At 44.5% G+C, this 25,540-nt stretch overlaps 1 protein-coding gene across 2 annotated transcripts in view; it reads right to left on the bottom strand.

Moving 5' to 3' along the window:
* PTPRN2 (protein tyrosine phosphatase receptor type N2) overlaps positions 1-25,540 on the bottom strand; it is a 1,212,473-nt gene that overhangs the window by 809,280 nt on the left and 377,653 nt on the right. For both annotated transcript variants that reach the window (XM_075587846.1, XM_075587847.1), the window contains exons 5-6: positions 13,693-13,855; positions 2,573-3,050 (exon numbers count right to left, since the gene is read on the bottom strand). In XM_075587846.1, coding sequence (XP_075443961.1) covers positions 2,573-3,050; positions 13,693-13,855 — 641 coding nt within the window. The remainder of the gene's footprint in view (positions 1-2,572; positions 3,051-13,692; positions 13,856-25,540) is intronic.

Raw genomic sequence — 25,540 nt, 5'->3', positions numbered from 1 at the left:
CCTATGCAACTTTGCTAAGACCTGTCTTTCCTCTTGTGGAAAGGAAAGGGGAGCGCAACTTTTTCGATGGTGAACATGTGGAATAAAAAATGATACAATAGTGCAACACAGTCTCTGTAAGAATTACTTCAAACTCAGTTGATCTCTATAAATTCAGAACTCACATTCTTTCATAAGTAAACGAGCATTTCACCCAAACTGATGTGGGTAATGTGAAAATTCGATCAGGTTCTCTTTCTCTCTCTCTCAGGGTTCTTGGGGATACTTTGATTCTCTCAGATTTCCAAGGTATCAGCCACATATATGGGAAAATGGAAAGCCAGACATAGTGTGTACCGTACAAAATATAAACACTATACGTGTGTATGCTTACATCAATAAAACTTGTACCAGACACATAGGAAAAGCGAGTTCTGAATTTATAGAGATCAACTGACTTTGAAGTAATTCTTACAGAGACTGTGTTGCACTATTGTATCATTTTTTATTTCACATATTCACCATCGAACAAGTTGCGCTCCCCTTTCCTTTCCACAAGTTCCAGCAAGAGGGATTCCTGTGGACCATCCTTCTAAGGGTTTAGAGCAGCATTTATTTGTATTTCACATAGTGCACTTATTGGCGCTTATCTACACAATATTGGTTTATTTGGTTTATTTATCACTGTTTAAGTCACTTTATACTTATCACTTTATTATCTCCTTTGAGCGCTGTTAGAGGTTTTCTCACTGTCTTTCCTCTGTCAGTCTACAGCTAACACTCTGATCCACGCCCTCATTCTCTCCTGTCTTGATCACTGCAACCGTTTGATATCTGGACTTCCTACCTAATTCTATGCCTTCTGTGAGATCTGCCTCTCTCCTCCTTAGACTTTGTCCATTTGTCCATAGTGGGACGCGCTAGCTTCCGCGCTCCTCCTCCTCCCAGGCATCGTGCTTGCGAAACAATCTTGTTTGTATTGCGAATCGCCGCTCTCCCTGTAGCGCATGTGCACGTGCTAGTGCGCGCGCACTATGCACTACTACATTTCTATCCTAGTGTTTGTTTCGGCGTGAGCTACGTAGCTCGCGCCGTAGCCTGCACTATGGACGAAGCCTTAGATACCTTTGCGGACTTCCCTTTAAACCCTTAGATACGGATTTAGGAGGAAATCTCTATTCAACACCCACCTGAAAAGTCACCTTTGAAAAGAATCATCTCCAAAGTGAACAAATACTCTATACTCTAAACCAAGAGTGTGCAAAGTTTTCTCCCTGCACCCCCCTGCCTGCTCTCCTCCCATGCTGTCATCCCGCTCCCCTCACCTCCCCCCCCCCCATGGCAACGCGATGTCATGTGACCCCGCTGCGTCATTTGATGCCGAGTTACCATGGCGATGAATCGCCGAAGACCAGGTAGGAGAAGTTACAGAGGCCTCGCGCCGCCCCCGGCACTTTATTTAAATGCCTTGGGGGAGAGCGTGGGGCCTCTGTAACCGCGGCGTGCCCACGCCAACCCCCTGTTTGCTCATCCCTGCTCTAACCAAATTCTAATTTGCATGTCCATGTGCTTCTTTTGTCTCAGTATGTTTCACAATACACCAATTAGATGGTAAGCGCTTTGGGGTAGAGCACTTATTTGTATTATTCTTCCCTGTCATATGCCTTGTATAATATCTATATAATGTGTTGCATACACTGGCTGTGCTATATATATTATTGTTATAAAATATTGTTGTAGCTTACATCACAACATAGATGGCAAGATGCTAATTCAATTAAAGGAGCGACAAGAGAAAAATGCAAATACTAAGCAAATCCCAATCACATCCCACTAGTTTTAAAATGCACATAAACTGCAATGTGGTGAAAATGTGTGAGTGCTTATATCTGCCTTGTTTATTATGGATAAAATCCCATATCTAGTAAGCGGTGATATTCCAGAAGACCTCCTCCTGCGCAAGGCTGAAAATAATGGCCGTTTAAGTAAATAGGCTGTATGTTGTATAGCACAACTTAGCAGGTATGGCCCAAAATGTTAACCACAATAAAGGCTTTTCTGATATTAAAATACCTGTATCTGCATTCGTCGTACTAATCGCAGAGAAACAGTTGACATTTTATCAGGCGTTTTAATTAAGACTTAAAGAAAAAAAAAGGGGGAGACCTCTCCGGTAAAATACATTGTATTTTGAAAGCTACGAGGTGATGATATGCACAGTGGAGCCACCTATGCTGAAGCAGAGATATCCTGAAAACCTGACCCGTTGGTGGCCTTTGAGGACTGGATTCGTGAACCCCTGGCCAAGGCTGATGCTTCACAAAACTAAAGAGCAGGAAATGATGAAGGTGAACTAAACTCTGCTAGCTCTCCTCAGCTTAAGAACTCCTCTGAGCAATACAAACTCAAGTCTCCTGCTTTAAAGATACTCCCGTCTGCTGGTCTTTCACTATAGATTTGAAATACATAACAAAAGAAAAATGTCAAGAACAGAGAAAGACAATGATATATTCAGATGGAAAGTGGTGTACTTCTCTTTTCTATTCAAACTTGGCAGGTATATACTGTGCAATACAAAGTAAATATGAATTACCATCCACTGCATTCAGAGGGTCCTTTGGATCTTCATGGCGGGAACTGGATTTATAAATCAGTGCTCCAACACTTGGCCTTGACAGCACTCTAGCTCTTGGTCTCTGAAGAAAAGGCTTCATGTTGAAACCATCACCTTCCTTGTCTTCAGGTAGCACTCCGTCAGTCTGACTAAGCTGGGGGGTAAGGTACCTGTTTGAAGCCACTTTACTCCTTCCAATTGGACTTAGATTGTCTGAATTGTGTGCTACCACCTTTTGTGCAAGGTAAGCTTGTAATGCTGCCAGTAAGGATTTCTTCTGAGTATCTGTTGCTGACTCCTTGGGAAGTTTTTCTGGTAACGGCTGATTTAAAGTCTTTGAAGGGAGATTCTCAGGAACGATCTGATGGGATACTGCAGCAAACGGCCGAGCGGGTGTTTTCCCTTGGGATTTCTGAAACATGTAGTCAATGAGGCGATCTGATTTGATATGATCGTTCTAGAGAAACAAAAGAAAAACTTCATGAGCAACATGTCACATTTCAGGTTTCTAAGGCCAAACAAAGATATTAGACTGACTTGCACTGCAATACAATTTCCAAATGTCAACTGGTGATGTTGCACATATTGCTTGGAATACTTTGGAGATGTCTAAGGAAAAATGAATTTATGCAAAAAGCTATCTGATCTCCTGAGTGGAAAAAACAATTAAAATAGCAATCACTTAAAAATTAGAAAAGAATTTGTTTATGCAGCTTTTACAGTCAAATGTATGTGATGCTAATCAGCATTTTACTTAAAATAATATCATTAGGACTTTTTTCACAGGTACCTGAATAAAAATTCATAATAGAAAAAGAACCTCCTACAATGAGAGAAGGTCAGAAGGACCTGTCACATGGACAACATCTTCAAAATGAAGAGTGTCTACCTAATTTCACACATTTCCTGTGTTCTTGTTGCAGTTGCAGATATGTGGTAAGAGAAACACGAAGACTACCCGCTATAGTCTACCTTCAGTGACTGATAGTCGGTGATACGAGCAGGTGCACTACCGAAAACCGAAAGCTAAGCTACTCTATGAGGATCAACATGAAGATCCTGAATGTGTGAGTACCCCAACAGAGGAGCGGGGGGGGGGGTGGGGGCAACGACATGGAGATCCCTATAGCATGCCCTCAGTGCTCACAATGGGTGAATATGTGGTTAATACCGTGTCTGAATGAGCGTGGCAGTACCTACTAAAGTGGCCCAGGCTAGATCGTAGAAGTCCAGAGGTGTTGAAGCCGTAAAAAATGTCCCAATACAATGATGTGGATAATTGTATTTCCCACATATTCATTCATTGTGAGCATTGAGTGCATGCTATAGGGACCTCCCTGCTATGCGGTGGAGGGTTTTTAGTCACCTTTTTACCCACCATAACCTAAATAATATATATGTCAGCTAGCATCTTTTCACCTATATACAGGTGGCATATTCATTTTGCTATTTGACGTTATTCATGTGTCATTAGCTTCATAGGGAGAGATATCTGTTGGACTATATGCCTCTTTCCTTTGATTGGCTTAGATACTGAGGCACACGTCTAGTCATTGGTAACAGCATTTCACATCAACTCCAGCTCCACGCCTATATGGTGATCGTATAGCGACAAATTATGCGGCTATAAAATACGTCCTCGTCTTTTATCTGTGCCCGAGAGTTAAAACAACTTGCTCCTATTATTTTTAAGACTGTTAAAATCCAGTTCAAGTACTGGGGAATATATTAGTGCATGGAATGACCAATACGATATTCATCATTTCCGTTTTAGATAAATCACCTTACACTATATACTTACGTTAAGCTTCTATACCTTCATCTACTCTGGGGTCATTAGCTTACTAAGCTGGGTTTAAGGAGTAGGATCATATATATTTGGCATCCAACTGCTTGAGGCACATACAGTATAACCACAACTTTTTAAAACTGACTTTTGAACAGGAATTGGTACATGTCATCAGGGAATGGTCGTGGACATAATTACCATATCCCTCTATACAACATTATTTTATTATGTTTTTTTTTAATTAAAATTATTTTAATCGTATCATCATTTCAACATTGGCAACACGAGTGCAGTCATTGGGGTTCCTTTTTGTTTGTTTTAGTAATATATGTAACCCCTGATGAAGTCGCATTTACTCAGCGATGAAACGCGTAGGGTCATGTTCAAGGACATAAGAACTCTGGTATTAACCTGTCTGGTATCACCATCACAATCTAAGTACACCGGTTTAACAACCAGCAGCGGAATTCTAACCGGCATTGGTAGCGGTATCGCGAGAGCTGTGCCTACGGAGGGAACACAGTGTGGACGCGCACTCCCGGCGCGTGTCCAGCATCAGAAGCGAATGCGCACCTGCACTCCTCCACACACTGCTTTGGCGTCATAACCAACGGAGCTATGGTGATATCCGACGAGAGCTATACCTTTATCCTTAATGCTTGTTTTATCTTCTATTCTGTGAGTGGCCGTAAATCACGAGTCATGCGGTACTTTTATTAAATTACCTTACTATATTACACCGTGGAGGTTTTCTGTCGCCTTTTTCACCCACCATAACTTTAATATATATATATACATTTTTATTTGGACTAACAATAATTTCTGTCATAGGATAAGCTTTCGAGAGTTGTCCTCTCTTCCTCAGGTCATCAATACTGGTTTACAAAGGAATCTGTGGCTAAATCAGAGGTTTGGAAAGCAGAAAAACAGAGATTTAGATAAGGTAGGTGAGAAAGGGATGTTTGAAGAAGGTGACACATAATGGGTAGTAACCGCAATGGTGATGAAAGGGTTAACCCCTTCCACTACCCACTCGGTAGGCCTAACCACGCACCTTGGGGAAACTACCCCCACCCCCTCTACCCATTGATTGTGACTCTGGTAAACCCTGTCCCCAATATGGGCATGGATTTCCACAATGACAATGAATGACAATGAATGGGCAAGCTAAACAAAAACACACGACAAAAAATACAGTATATTCCAGTGAAATGAAATCAAACATTTGCCTAAAAATTAATTGCTTGTCACTGTGCTTATCTATACTCAGAAAGGGGCATAGATAAATACACAAATAAAATACAATCAATGTGTTTCTTACCTTGGCTGTATTCACTCGTCCTACTCTGGCACCATCTCTTGACCTACAACGCAGTGCTCCTCAACAGCCGATGCGCAGAAGTCCACGATCATCTGTTGATTGAAGAGACGTCTCCGGTAAGTTCTTTCCTTCTTTCTTTTCTTCTGTCTTCTATGTTGTACAATCCAAAAGGGTCTGGAGATGTTGTCCCATCGTCTTCTTGGCCTCAAATGAGACGGGAAAGGCCTTTTATAAGGCCTGTGATGTCACATTTGAGTGTCAAATGGTACACCCCCATTCCAATTGGTTGGTGTACCATGTCACAGGTTCCATTTTTTTTAAAGATGTGACGTCATCAAAAAGGGCAGGAAGCCTGCCACGAGGAATGAGGCGGATGGTGATGAAGACGAGGGCGGCCTTCATCCTGGCAGGGGTAAGTACAACTTTCACTTAATGTTGTATTTTCATCGGGCAAATGCATATTATTAAGATCTGGATAATAGGAGTTTTTCCAATCACAGTGTGTGTTGGGGTTGTGGGGTGGGTGAGAGGGCGTGTTGTATTTATTTTTATTGTATTGCACTGTAATGGTTTTTTGAATGGGAAAAATCACTATTGGTCATCTTTGGCTAATAGCACTTTTACCCATTCCGGTGTAGTGTCGTTGGTACAGGGGGTGGGTGAAGATGGTAGTTGCCCCGGAATGGTGTTTTGGGCCATGCGGGAAGGTAGCGCGAGGGGTTAATCCCTTCATTACCTTAGCGGTTGTAACCGCTAAGGTAATGAAGGGGTTAATTTCGACTGCCAACCTCCCGCAAGGCCTAAACACCAACCCTGGGGCAACTACAAGCTTCACCCACCCCCTGTACCAACGACAAAGCAGTGCCTGCTATTTAACCCTTTCATTACCTTACTGGTTAGCCGCTAAGGTAATGAATCTGGGTGCAATTTTATTTGTATTGCATAGGATTGAATCTGGGGGTCTCCAGAGCTGAAATAAATATGCGGGTCAGACCCGGAGACCCCCAGATAAAATCCTATGCAGTAAATCATGCATATCGCTAATCTGATCTCACACCCTTTGGGTTGCGAGAAAAGAATGCAAGTTTTTATAGTACGATATGCATATCGGAGTTTAGTGAACAGCAGTTGCTGGCAAAAATGCGACTTTGGGCATTTGTTCAGCTACCGCACCTCTTGTTATAGCCAGAACGTTACAGCTTGTTAAAAAGCCATTTTAGTGCGATATTGCCCTGTTATCGAAGCTTTGTGAATAGCTACACATGAAATATCGCTCTAAAAGGGCACTTATAGTGCATTAATGCACTTATCGAAGTTTAGTGAATAAGCCCCTAAATGTCAGGATAATTCAGACACTTCAGACAACTCAAAGAAGTAGATTGAGATATGTACCCTGGGTTTTACCCAGAGAAACGGGAAAATGAATGAATGGGCAGAAGCAAAGAAAAGTATGTGGCATCATCACAAAGGTGAATAAATTAAAGTGGCAGTGGCCCAGAATTACCGTATGACAAGAAGAAAATATCATTGTTGGACAAAGATGGTAATCAAGTGGAATCTAAGGGGTATCAAAAGATCCAAAATCATGACAGATGGGAGAATGAAATAAGCAAATATGTTGGAGCAACATGGAGAAGAGAGGCTTCCAACCGCAGTACCTTAAAGATCATTGTGAAGGTCTTCATTCAGGCGTGGATCGACAAGGGCTGAAGATGATTATGAAGCACAAACTGTTCTCAAGGTGACTTTCTAACATCAAAAGGGTCTTGGGCTGGCTATAAATATATAATACTGAATTTAACCTTTAGGATGGTTTTACTGAGTAGTAAGTTTGAGCAAAGATCAATAATACATGAACGGGAGAGATGAGGATGACATTATACTAAAAAGCTAAAATGATGCCCAAGTGACATAAGCTAACAAGTGCTCATTGATCGAGTAAATCTTTTAGGTATTTATTTATTTTTTCTTTAAAAAATTGACCCACACAATGTCACCTAGAGAATATGATGTTTTTTAAGCAGTTTTGAGCTGCCTAATCAATATATCTGTATGGAGCCTATACACAAAGTAAAATTAGAAGCATGTGTGCAAAAAGTAATACTGTAGGTTTTAAAATAATGAGCATTCAAGCTCAACAAATGACGATGGTATACATAATAATTACCAATGCTAAAGTAAAGCTTAAAACAGAAAACACCACTTTTTGAGTTATTGAGCAAGAAATGTCACGATCTCAAGATACAATTCCAAGTCTCTCTGAGATTTTCTGAGTTGAAGTGTTTAGAGTGAACAAAACAAATGTGGGTAGCTACATTGGATAGAAGGTAAACATTAGTAAGGTAAATATTGGGGCTTAGAGTATTCTCACTTAAAACCAAAGCTGAATTTGGGGTACACAATTTAAGCAAGGGTACAAACTTATATAGCTTCAGCAGGTGTGTAAGAACAGTGTCATAACAGGTACTTACTGTAGATATTAGGCTACCCTCTCATCAGAGAGCACGGCAGAATGGTAACAAATATTGTTGTCGGTTAGTAAATCCGATTCCACTTATATTTCAAATACAAAATGTAGTTTGTAAGTATAATTGGAAATCTGGGTTGCTGAATTACTGTTTTTCTTGAATTGATTATGCTGAAAATGACTGTGTATATGCAGATCCGGTTCTACCATAAAGCCAGGCAGAATTTTGGGGACGACAGATTTCTAAGGCTGCGGTCCCAGTCACCGCCACAGCGCACGGCTCGGCGTGCGCTGTGCTATCAAGCCCCGCCCCCCCAGTCCTGCCTTGTCGCGCACCTTTCCCCAATGGTGCGCGACAGGTTTTCAGGGAGGCAGGAGAATTTGACCTCGACATCAGCGACGGGGGCGTGGCCACGCCCCCGCCAGCGGTTCAGCCAATAAGGGCGAACCAGCCGCGGGACGTCATGGCCACGCCCCTGCAAACCCACAGCCACGCCCCCTCCCGTCGCAAATCTTCTCTCTCCCCCCAGACCGCAGATCGCGGTGTAGCGCTGGGCATGCGCCGCCCCCCCCCCGCCGGGCGCGCGTGCCACAGTGAAGACTGGGGACTCAGCCTAACTGCAGGGGGCTTTTCCAGAGCAGGGAGAGAGCAGGACAGTTTCCCCAAACCTTATTGGCTGCATTACCCAGCGGCAGCCAGTCAGGGAGAGGTGTAACGAGCCTAGGGACGGGGGAGGAGGAAAAAGCATGGACCAGAGAGAGGTGAGAGGGTGTGTGTGTCATTGTGTGTGTGTGTGTTCTACTCTGCCCTGGTGTGTGTGTGTTGTCTGTGTCTGTCCTGTGCGTGTATTTTTGTGTGTCAGGGGGAGAGACAATGACAAGAGGGGGGGTAGGGGGTGACAGAGAGGGGGAGGGAATGACAGAAAGAGATAGGGTAAAATAACAGAGAGAGGGGGGAGAGTGATAGAGACAGAGGAGAGAGAGAATGAGGGAGGGGCAGAGAGAATGAGGGAGGGGGAGAGAATCAGAGAGAGAGAGAGGGAGGGAGAGAGAAGGGGAGAGACAGGGAGAGAGGAGGGAACGAGAGGGACACTGAGGAGTGGTAGAGTGACAGGAAGAGGGGATGAGAATGAGGGAGAGACAGGAAAAAGAAAGTATAAGGAAAAGAGGGGGGATAGAGCATGAGAGAGAAAGGGGGGAGAGTGACAGGGAGAGAGGGGGGAACAAGAATGAAAGAGGGGGGGGGAGAATGGCAGAGAGGGCAATGGGGAGAATGACAGAGAGAGGGAGGAGGAGAATGACAGAAAGGGGAGAGAGAATGAGGGAGAGAAAATGAGAGAGAGGGGGGAGGGAGAGAGAAGGGGAGAGTTACAGGGAGAGAGGGGGAACAAGAATGACAAGGAGAGGGGGATGACGAAAATAACGGAGATATGGGGATAAGAATAACAGAGGGTGTGGAGTATCTATGAATGTTAGAAAAAATCTATTAGGTATAACATTTTAATTTTTCAATTAGAAAAAAAATCGGAAAGTGAATTGTGTGTGTGTGTGTGTGTGTGTGTGTGTGTGTGTTTGTGTGTGTGTGTGGTGGGGAGGGGCGGCAAGCTGAATACCATTGCACAGGCCATGTGCATATGAATCAGATGCAGTGGTGCAGTGGCTTCAGTGGAGAGAAATTTCTGTGTTCTTTATTTTAAACTGATCACTTCACAGATACCCCAGAGACCTTAAATGCTCAACCGCTAGACCAACCCCACATATGCTACCACTGCAGACTTTTGGAATACTATTGAATATCAGAACAGCTATGTATTAATAATGACTGCAACTAATATTGGAATTGCAAAACTGCCACTCCTTTATTAGTGTAGCCCCTTTTCCCTGTAACTAAAGGAACTACCGGTACTGTCGTTACCTGTTTGGCTACCAGAAGGCCTGAGCCATCACCACTGGGAGCCTGGGGTGATCTCTTGTTTGCCTCTGTGCAGCGCCTCCACCTGCGAGGGATACCAGTGTAGCAGGATAAGCCTCTCACAGGAACAATACTAATAGTTATCACACACACACACTGGTATATAATAACGGGTTTTACTGAACATACTGTAGAATATGCAACCTGCACCCCACAGTATATAGCACACACAACCCAATACATCAAGTGAGTGTCCCCAAAGTACATAGCGTGCTTGGCACCAATATTCCTGATGTCCTTTCCAAAATGTCAGGGCCCACCCAAAAGTTTATGGAGTAGCGCTACCCCTGATGACTGTTGGCACTCCAGTATCCGGGTACACCATATAACACAAGGACTAGCCGCTAAGGTAATGAATCTGTTTTAATAGAAATGTAATTACTCGTGTAGATGAGCAGGGGTCTCCGGAGCAGAACTGCATTGATTTGGGTTCCGGGGACCCCTTGCTTCCCGAGATACAGGCCCTGTTATGAGGTGCCGGTATCTCCTATGCATTTTATTCCCACGGTCACGTGACGCGAGACATTTAAATGAATCGGAGATACTGGCACCCCATAATGGGGCCTGTAGATCGGGAAGCAAGGGGTCCCCGGACCTCAAACCAATGCAGTTCTGCTCCGGAGACCCCCTGCTCATCTACACTAGTAAAAAAATGATATTAAAATATTTAGATCGTTGGCGAGATATGCGCAGGGAGGCGCAGCTCTATCTCGCTCTGCAGCTGAAGCAAAATCGCCGGGTGAGCCCTTTTTGAGAGCGGCGATCACCACGTTGCCGGCTAATCGCTAGTTTTGAGAATTTTGCAATGACAGGTAATCGAGGTTTTCTGAATACCGTGATAGCAACGCTCACAAAAACAGGCGGCGTAAACGGCCCGCCGATTTTTTTTATGAAGGCTTATAGAAGTGATGTGTGTGTGTGTGTATATATATGTTTTATAACAAGACAAACTGCCGCAACAGACTAAGCAAATAATGAGTACTTAAATTAGTAATATAATAACCACCAACGGTGCTAGGGACTAGAAGTAATATAACAATGAAAAGAAAAAGAAGAGCGTCCCAACTCAGCACTCAAGTATACAAAACAAGAACAAATATCAAAGAAAAATATGATTTATTAAACGGCACAAATAATCAAACATAAAATACAAAAAATATTAAAACAAACCCTGACATCCTCCTGTGATAGAATATGTATCAGACAGGGGACATCAACTATGAAGATACTGATGGACCCCTAATAACCAAGGCAAGGGGAAAAAGCCTATAAGCACAAAATATATGTAGAACAAGGGGTTAACAATAACCCCTTGAACCTAAAAGGCCGGCCTCACCCCTAGTTCATATAAAACCACACAGCAAGCATAAATAACACATGCACCAAATTGCCTAATACATGCTGATGTCAAATACATATGTTATCTACATAAACCGTAAATGCAGTTGGTATAATCAAGGCAAACCAGGCACAGTACCAAAAAGAGACTGTTAGTATGGGATCAACAATGGTTCACAGTTCACATCAGTTACCATAGTCCATGAGACCCTCCACGCCACACTGTGATAGTAAAATGTCCAAAGGGTAAAGATCTTCCAATTAAGGGGTCCATCCGCAGGGGAGTCAGGGAAAAACAGCAAGGCCCCGCTTCTCGGTGCTCTGCTTTTCGGCGATCCGCCGATACGGCGGTACCGAGAAGGGGGCGCAGAACGGGCCGGTCCGTGGTCGCGCATGCGCAGAATGGAGGATTTTGACCATTTTGCGCATGCGTAGAGCGGCGCATAACGAAAATCGGTGGTTTCGCTTTCCGCCGATTTTCTCTTTGCGGCGGGTCCTTAGAACGGAACCCGCTGCATGACTGGGGCCCTGCTGTATGGAGAGAGAGAGAGAATCCACTCCAGCAGGAGCAGACACAAGACAGCACTCAAAGGTAGGTAAGAAAATGTTTGTGCTATGTTTATTTTTGAATACAAGTTTTCTTACTTACCTTTGAGTGCTGTCTTGTATCTGCTCCTGCTGGAGTGGATTACTTTTCTCTTACTATTGGTATAGGACATGCACCGCAAACTGTTTATGGTATTGGGAGTGCCGGCTGCCCAATTTTTATTTTATTTATTTATATATATATATATAGTATCTCCCAATAGTAAACACATTATACTGTATTTGCTCTATTATAGGGCGACCCTGAATATAAGTCGACCCCTCATTTCAGTAGTACAGTAGCTGTAAAGAAAAAAGTTTACACAAAAGCATACATACATATATATATATGTAATGAAATGAAATGAGGGGTCGACTTATATTCAGGGTCGCCCTATAATAGAGCAAATACAGTATAATGTGTTTACTATTGGGAGATACTTGAACAAGAAAAAGTATTGACCATGTTGACAAATTGTCTTTTAGTATCATTGCATCAAGCTGTTTAGCATTAGCGTTGGTGACCCACTCCACTGGCTGTGCGCCATAAACCTCTATTTTTGTGACATTAGCGTGCAGTTTAGGGTTTGGTTAAAAAAAAGGAAGTTAATGAAAAGTTATCAAACATATTTTATATAGAATGCCTGAAATTATCTGTCTGACGCGGTCATTTGCCCCTTTTTGTTAGCATCAAAACACGCCGCCAAGTCTGTCTTGGCAAAAACTCCATAGATTGTAAGCTTTTCGGGGCAGGGACTCTTTTTTCTGAATGTTACTTTTATGTCTCAAGAGCTTATTCCCATTATGTGTTATGTGTCACGTTTATTACTGCTGTGAAGTGCTATGTACATAGATGGTGCTCTATAAATAGATATAGATACATGCATACAAATGATTTGTTTGAAACAGATGACTTGATTAACACTTCTTTTCTCTCACATTTAACAGATTTACAAGCAAATTAAAGATATCTGCATTGGATTTTGGTGGAGATTCACATAAATCCCTACATAAATTCACATCAATCCCTACAGATGTCTGTAAAATTCCAATGGGTGTTTGAGGCCAGGTATGATTGATTAAATATAGTAGAACAAAACAGTAGTTACAGTATTTGCTTATAACAATCACTCTTGTGACCTTTGCAATAAACTAAGATGACTTCATAATATGACCAGGTTTGCACTGAACAACTCTAAAAACAGCAATTATACAAATAATGACATTTACCTCTCTTATTACTGTATGAAAGGCAAAGTGTTTCCCAGATAACAGGGCAGAGGCACACATTGTATGAACATTGGTAGAACAGCATAAATCAAACTCTTCAAAGGAATATCATTCTCTGTTACGTGGATTCTGTAATTCGGTAGAGCTACAAAAATGGGTCAGTCTGCTACACCATAGTGTTCTATAGCTTAGATTGTAACTAGATAATACACTGTTTTATATGCAAAAGTGAGGGACTATTATAAGTATAAAGTCACTATAGACATTTTAAAGTTAGTACTGAAACTAGTAAAACCACAAGTGTTTTCTTTTTCTCCCCAGTTTTGTACCAGTGTATAAGATGTTCAGTTGTTATTGTGGCTACAAGCCTTGTAATGCTTTATGTATTCATTATTACCATTACAGGAGGCTTCTCGGTCTTTGTCCTCGGATAGAAGCTGGGGGTTGCTGATTGTGGCAGGATTCCAATATATTGAAGGTATTGATTAAATGATTTGGCAAAGTTCTTATTCTTCTCCGGTTCATAATTTCTATCGTTTTCAGGATTCAGCTTTGAAACTCTGGAAATAAATACACCAAAGGATGATAAATCAACACAAGCTAACTGTATGCGGTTTTCAATGACATTTCACATTTATAAATATATATGAATGCTTTAAATTCATGAAGGCTTTCATTACATGAGCAATTCTTGATAAGACGCAATGTGCCAGATGTGCCATACTTAAACAAAAATATGTTAAACATAGGTGGAGATTGCAAAACAGAACAAAGCATACAGTACAATCAGCGCTACAAACGAAACAGTGCCCTCTTAACTGATGGTGATACCAAATGATTAGATATAAACCCGCGGTGTCTTAAGGGGAAGACAATGGTTGCAGCCTAAAAAAAACTGCACCCAACCCCAAAACAGTCACTTTGTATAGATGGTTCTTTTGGGTGCACTGTGTCAGTCCAGAGGTTATATGGAAAAGAGAAGAAAAAGAGGGACACACAAATAGTGTAATAAATATAAACAATTGGATTTCTTCTTGTAGTTCTTTCGGACTCACACTTGTGGAGAGAGAGATACAGTACACTGAAGTACAACAGTTGTTATCACTTATAAACAGCCATTTAAAAGAAACCTTTAATGAGTGGCAATGGGGATTGCACTTCGCTGGATATACCACATGAAGTGTTTATTTTTTTTTTTTTTAAATGTCAGTTTAAAGCAGAGTTGTGAAATTGATAAATAAAATATTATCCATGTATGTATATTTTTATTTATGCAGTGCCCACAGTGTGCAAAAGAGGCAAGTTAATACAGGGAATTATAATATAATAAGTGTATGTAACAAAACCAGACAATAGGAAAGGAAATCCCTGCCCCGGAGAGCTTACACTATAAGTGGTATGTAGAGGGACTTAGGGCCGTTCTATACAGCATGCGGCCGTGCGGCCACGCGTTCCTATGCGAACGCGCGTGCACGTGCCACATGCTTTCCGTGTATATAGAGCCGGGAGCTGCAGGAAAGTGTATATGTGTGTATGTGTGTATATGTGTGTGTGTATGTTTGTGTGTATGTGTGTGTGTGTGTATGTGTGTGTATATGTGAGTGAAATTAAGTCTTAAGTTTAATATTTTTTTTATTTGTGCAATTATTTACCCCCCCACACACACACACATCCATACAAACACACATCCACGCATCCACGCATACACACATACACACTAATACATATATTTGAGCGCAGGCAGCGGCGCAAAAAGATAAATTTCTTCATCTTCGCCGCTGTCTGTCAGCTCCTCTCTCCCTGCCGTGCGCGCGCGGCCCTCGTATAGAAAGGCTGACTAACGTAGCGCGCGCACGGCACTATAGAACGTGCCTAAGGCTGCACTTATAGTGCCAGCAACGGCGACAGCGATGCGACGTTGCATCCAAACAAATGCATCGCCACCATGGTGTGCGCTTATAGTAAGTGCGATGCGACGGCGCGTGACCGCTTGGTTTGCGAACGCTGGAAGTCATCTCAATTTGATTTTTCCAGTGACCGCAGCCTGAAGTCACTGTCGCCAACGCGTCGCCGGCACATAAACATAGCCTTACAGAGACAGCAGGTGATGGAGTACAATAAGTGCAGTAGATGGCGGTGCTTGGCCGCAATGGTTGGTGGCAGGAACTGTGGGTGTAGGACAGTAGCCATAAGTCTATGCTATTGAAATCCTTCATTTAAGAGGCAAGCTTTAAGGTTTGACTTAAAGGTGTGTAAAGTGGTACCAGGTGTGAGGGGGTTCCACAGGAAATTGGCAGTGAGAGAAAAAGGTTTCACGCAAGAGGGAGCAGTAGAGGCAAAAGGGGTGGAAAAGGAACTGTTATGGGAAGAGCACAGGAGATGTGCAGTGCTATAATGAGAGATATAAGCTGATATATAGGAGCAGATGAGTGGAGCATTGAAGATAAGGAGGACAACTTCGTAAGTAATCGGAAACTTGATGGAAAGCCAGGAGAGGGATTTAAGGAGGAGATGAGCAGGGACTGTTCTGGGCAAAGTAAAATTATTCTAGCAGCAGAACTTTGGATACATTGCAAATTAGAAAGAGGTCTGTTAGCAGAATATTTAAATAATCCTGGCAGAAATAGATGAGGAACACAGTTTTAGACATTTCAAATTTAAGGCAGCAAAGCACTATCCACAAGGATATAGCCAAGAGACAATCAGAGACTTGGGGCTGCATTGCAGGTATGAGGTTAGGAGTGGATAGATATATCTGCATAGAAATTATACATAAAGCCTAAATACAAAAGAGTTGATGAGGGAGGGAGAGGGAGAGAGAGAGGAGAGAGAGAGAAGGAGAGAGACAGGGAGAGAGAGAGGAGAGAGAGGGAGGGAGAGAGGGAGAGAGAGAGGGAGAGAGAGAGGGAGGGAGGGAGAGGGAGGGAGGAAGAGGGAGGGAGATGGAGGGGAATAGAGAGAGAGAGAGAGGGGAAGAGAGAGGGGGAAGAGAGAGAGAGGGGGAAGAGAGAGAGATGGGAAGAGAGAGAGAGAGGAAGAGAGAGGGAGAGGGAGGGGAAGAGAGGGAGAGGGAGAGAGGGAGAGTCCCAGAAAAGAGCTCTAAGGAATACCAATAGACAGATGAACAGCAGACGAAGACATGCTAGAAACAAAGACAAAAAATGTGTGATTGTAAAGCTTTAGAACAGACCTGCACAACTTGGAAAGCGAGAAGGGCCGAACTTCTCCAAGGAAAAAAATTTGGGCCGCATAGGTAAAATCATCATCATCATCATCATCATCATCATCATCATCATCATCATCATCATCATCTCTCCTCCAGCACCTCTCATCATCATCCTCATATATCTCCCCCAGCACCCCTCATCATCATCTTCATATCTCCCCCAGAACCCCTCACTATCAACCTTTGCTATACTCCCCATCTATCTCTCATACGCCCATCTCTCCCCCTCACCCACACATAATACTCCCTCTCCACATCAAACACACAATACCCCCCTGCACACCACACACAACCCACCCCCCCTGCACTTCACATCACTCTCCCCCCCTGCACCTCACATCACTCTCCCCCCCTGCACCTCACATCATTCTCCCCCCTTGCACCTCCAATCACCACACCTACACCTCCAATCACCCCCCTACACCTCAAATCACCCCTGCACCTCCAATCACCCTCCCCTGCACCTGCAATCACCCTCCCCTGCACCTCCAATCACCCCCCCTGCACCTCACATCACCCCCCCTGCACATCACTTCCCCTGCACATCACCCCCCCTTCACATCACCTCCCCCTTCACATCACCCCCCCTTCACATCACCTCCCCTGCACATGACACCCCCATTCACATCACCCCCCTTCACATCACCCCCCTTCACATCACCCCCCCCTGCATATCACCTCCTCTGCACATCACCTCCCCTGCACATCACCTCCCCTGCACATCACCCCCCCATTCACATCACCCCCCCATTCACATCATCCCCCCCATTCACATCACCTCCCCATTCACATCACCTCCCCATTCACATCACCCCCCCATTCACATCACCCCCTTCACATCACCCCCCCCCCCTGCAGCTCACTCCCCTGCACCTCACCTCAATGCACCTCACATCACCCCCCTGCACATATCCACGTTGGGAGCAGGGGGGGGGGAGCGGCCGCAGAAGAGCTCAGCTGGCTGTTACTTCCCCCTCCGTCCCACGTTGGGAGCAGGGGGGGGAGCGGCCGCAGAAGAGCTCAGCTGGCTGTTACTTCCCGCTCCGTCCCACGTTGGGAGCAGGGGGGGGAGCGGCCACAGAAGAGCTCAGCTGGCTGTTACTTCCCCCTCCATCCACGTGGGGAGCAGGGGGGGGGGAGCGGCCGCAGAAGAGCTCAGCTGGCTGTTACTACCCCCTCCATCCATGTGGGGAGCAGGGGGGGGGAGCGGCCGCAGAAGAGCTCAGCTGGCTGTTACTTCCCCCTCCGTCCCACGTTGCGAGCGGGGGGGAGGGAGCGGGGAGGCGGGGGGAGGGGAACATGCGCATGTGCGCCGGGACCGCAGGAAATCGCCGCCATTTTTTTTTACTTTTTTTTTTATTATTTATTTAATTAACCGGCGCCCGGCCGGACTCATCGCGGGCCGCACAGAGAGGCCAGGCGGGCCGCATGCGGCCCGCGGGCCATATGTTGTGCAGGCCTGTTATAGTGGTATGATGAACACCAGGATAAGGCCTGTTTACAGATACCAAGAGCACGTAGAATATGAAGGAGAAGGGAATGATCAACAGTATCGAAGGCAGCAGAGAGATCGAGTAGGATAGTAAGTAAAAATGACCTTGGAATTTTGCTTCATGGAGATTATTGGCTACTTAATTGAGGATAGTCTCCATTGAGTGAGCTGTACTAAAGCCAGATTGGGTCTAGGAGGACATGGGAATTAAGAAAATTGATTACATGGGAGAACACAAGGTGTTCTAGCAGTTTGAGGGAAAAAGGCAGGAGGGATAAAGGGCGGTAGTTAGCTAGGGTATTTTTGAGAATTGGCATGACCATTGCATGCTTAAAAGATGAGCGGAAAATGCCAAAAGACAGGGAGGAGTTCAAGATATGGGAGAGAGTGGGAACTAAGACAGGAGCAAGAGTTCTGATATAGTGTGTGGGAAATGGATTAAGAGGGTAGTATGTGGTAGAGGGAGAAGAGAAAATCAGTTTAGAAACGTTCAACTCTGTAACAGGAGAAAAGGAGTCAAGAGTTGAATACAGAGGGGAAGTAGAGTTGAGGGAAGAGACAGAAGGAATCTCATTGTGGATAGCATCCACCTTGCCTTTAAAGTGGTCGGTAATGGCTCGAAGAGACATGCAGGAAGGAAGGGAAGTGGGAGGAGAAGGTTGGAGGAGGGAGTCAAATACAGAGAAAAGACGGGTTGGATTGGATTTGTTAGTGTTGATGAGTGAAGAGCAGTAGTGTTGTCTGGCCATAGAGAGAGCAGCGTTAAAACAAGAGTTGAGATATTTATAGAGTAGAAAATCTGTATGAGTGCAACTCGAACTTCAAAGAGAACCGCAATTACAATTTAATGTTTTACATGTGAGTGTAACGGTCGTGCTCGTCACAAACCGGGACCGGGCCGTGGGGCTGAGGTGGGGATGTGAATACACCGACCAGGAGCGGGAGCGGCCCATAACGAAGACCTCTGCAAGACAGGAATGCAGCAGGCCTCAGGAAACAAGAAGCAGAAGGTGAGCGCTGGGGATCCAGCGCTTCAGCACAGGAACCAGGACACGGCCTCTGCAATGGAGATATACAGCAGGCCCCAGGAACCAGCCCTCTGCAAGGAGAGAAGGCAGCAGGCCATAGGGAACAAGCAAGGCTGGTACTACAGCACAGGTACCAGGAAGCAGACCTCTGCAAGGGGTGAATGCAGGAAGTCTCAGGAACAGGATAAGTTAGACACTGGGAATCCAGAGCTTCAGCACAGGTACCAGAAAGATGACCTCTGCCTGGGGTGAAAGCAGGAGGTCTCGGGAACAGGGTAGAGTAGCACTGGGGATCCAGAGCTTTAGCACAGGAAGCAGACCTCTGCAGCAGGTCTCAGGAACACAGCAAGAGTACCACTGGGGATCCTGCACTTCAGCACAGGAAGCAGACCTCTGCAGCAGGTCCCAGGAACAAGGCAAGAGTAGCACTGGGGATCCAGCGCTTCAGCACAGGAAGCAGACCTCAGCAGCAGGTCTCAGGAACACAGCAAGAGTAGCACTGGGGATCCTGCGCTTCAGAACAGGAAGCAGACCTCTGCAGCAAGTCCCAGGAACAAGACCAAGGCGGAAGTGTGTGGCAAACACTGTTACATCCAAGTGAACTTGAATTATGCTCGGCAAAGAGTCAGACAAAGAGGCCAGTATAAAAAGGGCAGATAGCCAATCCCAAGACAGGGGTGTGTGGGAATTCTTTCAATGCCAGAGCAGAGAGACAGAGCTGCAGTGATTGCAAACATAGGTGAAAGTACTAGCAATTCCAAGGGGAGGTTTGTTTGAAAGCTCACCAGCTCTACAAGAGTGAGCACCAGCCAAACCCAGGAACAGATTCCTCACAGTGAGTTTTTGTAGCGTATTTTATCCGTTAATTTTTTACTTACACTTGCTTTTTTCGTGCCTTTTCTTGTTTTATGTAATTTGTTCTATTCCATAATCTTACAACAGACGACAGAGAAGCCCAATGCTACATCCAACATGACAAACATACACAGTAAAATACTTATATATTCTCTTGAAAAAGGGTCATTAAATTTAACCCTTTGGCCAAAGCGTTGTAAGCTTGCAAGCCACGACAAGGCAGACACCCGATCGCAAGTCCTAACACTACCAGATAAAATACTAATATACCTCTATTAGGATTACAATTCTCATTTACCTCTATTAGGAGGTTACAGAAAGGCACAATGCCATAAAACTCTTCTTGCTCCCTCCAAATTATGTTCCAATGTACCTCCTTTCTATGCTCAAGGCCTATAGGTAACTTCAAATGCAATAAGGGAAGATGCATTACATGTTCCTTTATTGATACAAGTAAGACATTTACATCACACTTCAATGGTGAAACCTTTTTGGTTAAGGGTTTCATTAATTGTATGTATGTATGTACAGTTAGGTCCGGAAATAATTGGACAGTGATACAAGTTTTGTTATTTTGGCTGTGTACCAAAATAAATTCAAGTTACAGTTAAATAATGAATATGGGCTTAAAGTGCAGCATATCAGCTTTAATTTGAGGGTATTCACATCCAAATTGGAGGCAGGGTTTAGGAATTACATCTCTTTATTATGTAGCCCCTCATTTTCAAGGGACCAAAATTAAATGGACAATTGACTCAAAAGCTGTTTCATGGATAGGTGTAGGCTATTCCTTCGTTATTTCATCATTAATTAAGCAGGTAAAAGGTCTGGAGTTGATTCCAGGTGTGCCAATCTCATTTGGAAGCTGTTGCTGTGAACCCACAGCATGCGGTCAAAGGAGCTCTCAATGCAAGTGAAACAGGGCATCCTTAGGCTACAAAAAAAAAAATCCATCAGAGAGATAGCAGGAACATTAGGAGTGGCCAAATCAACAGTTTGGTACATTCCGAGTGTAGCCGGGTCCCCCCCCCCCCCCTTCTCGCAATACAGCTGTTACCGGGAACGTGGGCATGCTGTTACTAAGGCCGCAGTTGGGTTGTTAAGGTCGGGTGGCTCAGAGTGCCGGGCACGGTGAATATTGCTCGGCAGAGTTGCGCATGCGCAGGAGACGCGCGCAAGGAGCTGGCCTCACAGTAGGGACTATATCACCCATGAGTAGCCGGGGCGCCCCATGTGACGCCAGGGGACCAATAGAGTTGGAGCATCTCCCCGCAAGGGATAGATGTATGCGTGTGATTGCATACGCAGTTCAGTTGGTGTCGGGAGCAGCAAGGCAAGGAGGTAGCGTGCAGGAGTCAGTGACTCTCTGCACTAGGCTAGCAGCCCCTTAGGCCCCACCTAGCCCTGAGTCACTACAGCGGAGTATTGTAGGGACCGGCCCCAGTTAGGGACATTACCCTTAGTTGATAGCAAGTTCTTAATAGACCCAGCCAACGCTGTGCGTACGCCCAGTGAGTTGGGCCTAGACTGTCGCTATCGTTGCCAAGGCCTTTCAGGCGGAATCTCCCCGGATGGTGGTTGCGGTGTTTGTCCGACTATCGATCCTTTGTGAAGCTCGATTGCAGGCCCGAGCACTGGAGTGCGCGGCAGGTAACCTCGTTCAGCAAGTGCACCAACTTTACTGTTTGATAATGTTACAGGACTAGTGACTGCGCAGTCATATATATATAGTCGAATTGTTAATCACCATGTGTAGTGTCCCCCTCATGGGAGGGACACCTGTTATTTGGTAATAACCAATTAAATGCAGTAAAGCCAGTTCTGTTTTGCCACTGTTCGGTTAATGTGATTTTTTCCTGTGAGGGCCTTCCTCCCACTCCGTTGGGAGCCCTCCCAGGTGGAGGCGCTGCACCACGGGATATTGATATATGTCTGGGCCCCCAGGCTCCACAGCGGAGACTTAGGTTCCTGTGTCCCACACAGGCTACACAGCACGGCAGTAGCGCTAGTATTCTCCAGGAATACCCGTTACACGAGAAAAAAAGAACACACTGGTGAGCTCTGCAACACAAAAAGGCCTGGGTGTCCATGGAAGACAACAGTGGTGGATGATCGTAGGATCCTTTCCATGGTAAAGAAAAACCCCTTCACAACATCCAGCCAAGTGAAGAACACTCTCTAGGAGGTAGGCATATCATTATCCAAGTCTACCATAAAGAGAGCAAATACAGAGGGTTCACCACAAGGTGCAAACCATTCAAAAGCCTCAAGAATAGAAAGGCCAGATTAGACTTTGCCAAACAATATCTAAAAAAGCCACCCCAGTTCTGGAACAGCATTCTTTGGACAGATGAAACTAAGATCAACCTGTACCAGAATGATGGGAATAAAAAAGTATGGAGAAGGCTTGGAACGGCTCATGATCCGAAGCATACCACATCATCTATAAAACACGGTGGAGGCAGTGTGATGGCATGGGCATGCATGGCTTACAATGGCTCTGGGTCACTAGTGTTTATTGATGATGTGAAAGAAGACAGAGGTAGCCGGATGAATTCTGAAGTGTATAGGGATATATTGTCTGCTCAGATTCAGCCAAATTCAGCGAAGTTGATTGGACGGCGCTTCACTTTACAGATGGACAATGACCCAAAACATACTGCAAAAGCAACCCAGGAGTTTTTTAAGGCAAAGAACGGAATATTCTGCAATGGCCGAGTCAATCACCTGATCTCAACCCTGCAGTAAAGGCCTGGCAAAGCATCACAAAGGAGGAAACACCGTGTTTGGTGATGTCCATGCGTTCTAGACTTCAAGCAGTCATTGCCTGCAAAGGATTCTTGACAAAGTATTAAAAATGAACATTTATTTATGATTGTGTCAATTTGTCCAATTACATTTCAGCCCCTGAAATAAGGGGACTGTGAATGAAAATGGTTGCAATTCCTAAACGTTTCATACGATATTTTTGTTCAACCCCTTGAATTAAAGCTGAAAGTCTGCACTTCTATTGCATCACGGTTGTTTCATTTCAAATCCATTGTGGTGGCGTAGGGAGCCAAAATTATGAAAATTGTGTCAGTGTCCAATTATTTCCGGACCTAACTGTATATACATACATACATTTTATATCCTTTGCTACAGTACTTCTGTTTTTTTTTCTAAGTCTTGATCTGCTTTGTTATGCCTGTGTTATATACAGTATGCTTTTGTACAATGTCTTGTAAAAGTTCAGTCCCTTTTTGAGAAATGCAAATTTATTATTGATCCATTACCTTGAGTGGGATAATTTGCTTATTCCCAATCATGAGTCTATGCTTCATCTTCTTGAAACTTTTGTTACCTTCAATATTCTTCTTCACAATACCGTAGCTACTTTTTATTACATGTTCACTAATACAGAATGCTTTCAAATAGTCTTGCGTAGATCAGTATGATTCATTTCTTGTAATTTCCTCAGTGACCGCCTTGTCTCATCCGATATTTTCATATCCAAGTCCATTTCATATTTTCTGATCCAGACCACAATGTTATAATTGTTTGTTAAATTATCCCCATGCATCTTGAGTAAGGTGAAAATATTTTTCAGCTGTAGTTGAAATTAGCTGCAGTTATTTTGCAGGTTCTTGATGTTGATTGTTCTTTTTAATCAGCTTTGTTCTTTCCCTCTTTGCATTAAGATGTCATTTGCAGCCGTAGTGTGGAACGCAGACCCGGGTCTCTATTGCTGGCGAGATATTGAATCCCACTACGTAAAAACGCCTTCTCTGCAGGCCCACCTTTGGTGCATAGACAAGGGGGATAGACCACCCCGTAGGTTCGACCTTGGTGCCACCAGACACACCTGGGAAGTTTGACGGAAATGCAGATCAAAGTTCAAACTAACTGCTCCGGGCTCGCTGCTTATTCCGATCCACAACAATCCCCATTTCCCCCCAGGATGTGAACCAAAACAGTTCGACTACTTCCATCTGAAGGGGGTTAGGGTGGTCGCCGACCTATTGAGCGATGGAAGGCTGCTGAACTTCCAAGAATTACGAACAAAACACGAGGCCCCAGAATTGAGCCCATTTAAGTATCTCCAAATTAGACATTATCTCCAAAAATTGTCCCCAAAATTTGAGTATCCTCCCCTCACCAATTTTGAGAGGCTCTGCCGAACTTGTACACATCAAACAGCATTGATCTCTAACATATACGCTGGTATGGAGAGAACAACAGGCCCCTCCACTCATGACTACATGTCCAAGTGGAAGGCGGAACTGAGTATAGACATAGACAGAGAAGACTGGGAGGATATATGGGACGCTGCTTCAGGAACTTCCATCTGTACCATGACAAAAGAGAATATCTACAAAATCATGTTCCACTGGTATCTTACCCCAGTTAGATTAAAGCAAATCTACCCCCTGGCCTCAGATCTATGTTGGAGAGGCTGTGGACAGAGGGGAGACATGGCCCACATTTGGTGGTCATGCCCAAAAATCCAAACATTTTGGCTTTCTATTCAAACTTTAATCTGAGAGGTAACTAGCCTCACATTAGACCCAGATCCACTGACCTTCCTCCTGGGCAGGCCAATAGAGGAAATTGACCGCCCGGTAGGAAAATTGATCTCCTCCATCCTTACCGCGGCTAGGTGTGCTGTGGCATTCTCCTGGAAAAAGATCTCTCCCCCCTCCATTCATGCGGTTAAGAGAAGAATAGACGATGTAATGCTCATGGAACGTCTGACGGCGTTTCTCAAACGCAAGACTGCAGGCCACTACAAAATTTGGGAACCCTGGGAGATTCATTGACACCCAAGAGAAGCTGATAGAAGAAATTATGACCATTCAGACCTCAGCCTGAAGGACGCTAGGGTCGGCGGGGTGGGGGAGGCTCACCCCTCACCCGCCCATCTCTATACCCACCCCCCCCCCCCCTCCCCCTCTATCCCCCCCTCTTTTTCAGACCTCTCGCTCCCCCGGTCACCCGGTGACCCAGAGGTCGCGCCACTCTTGGCGGTACACCCCCCCCCCCCCAACATGGAAAATTTGAAAATCAAAGCGTATTAGGATATTGCGATGTGAAATATGCCTGTAAATTTGCCTGTTTCCTAATAAAAATGTTAAAAAAAATAAATAAAAAAAAGATGTCATTTGCAGCGAACCAATTGGTAGACTGTGCAGTCATATACAGGAGCAGCCTGTATGTATGTATGTCTTTATTTATATAGTGCCATTACTTTACATAGCGCTTCACATTAGTAATACACGTGACAATCATATAAATAACAAATAATACAAATAACAGATCATGGGAATAAGTGCTTCAGACATAAAAGTAACATTTCGGAAGAGGAGTCCCTGCTCTGGGGAGCTTACAATCTGCACCTGTGGGTAACCCATGGGTGCACTGTGGGGCCTGCGGACACCTGTCGGGACCACCCGGGACAGCAAACAGTGTCTACAGTGGGACACACCAGACACAGTGTGACAGCAGGTACTTTATTGACAGAGTGGGTCGAGGGTGTCATAGCATCAGCCAGACTGTTCCCATTCAGGATGGTCGGCGATTCTTAAGGGCACCCATTATTACCCCTCCCCCAACCTGCTTTATTTGTCCGCTAGATCTTCTATTATGTTATTTCATCCAGTGCCTC

The sequence above is a fragment of the Ascaphus truei genome, chromosome 2 (genome assembly GCF_040206685.1).
Source record: "Ascaphus truei isolate aAscTru1 chromosome 2, aAscTru1.hap1, whole genome shotgun sequence".
NCBI classification, from domain to species: domain Eukaryota; kingdom Metazoa; phylum Chordata; class Amphibia; order Anura; family Ascaphidae; genus Ascaphus; species Ascaphus truei.
Note: the sequence above shows the minus strand (reverse complement) of the source record. Positions and strands in the feature narration are given on the sequence as shown.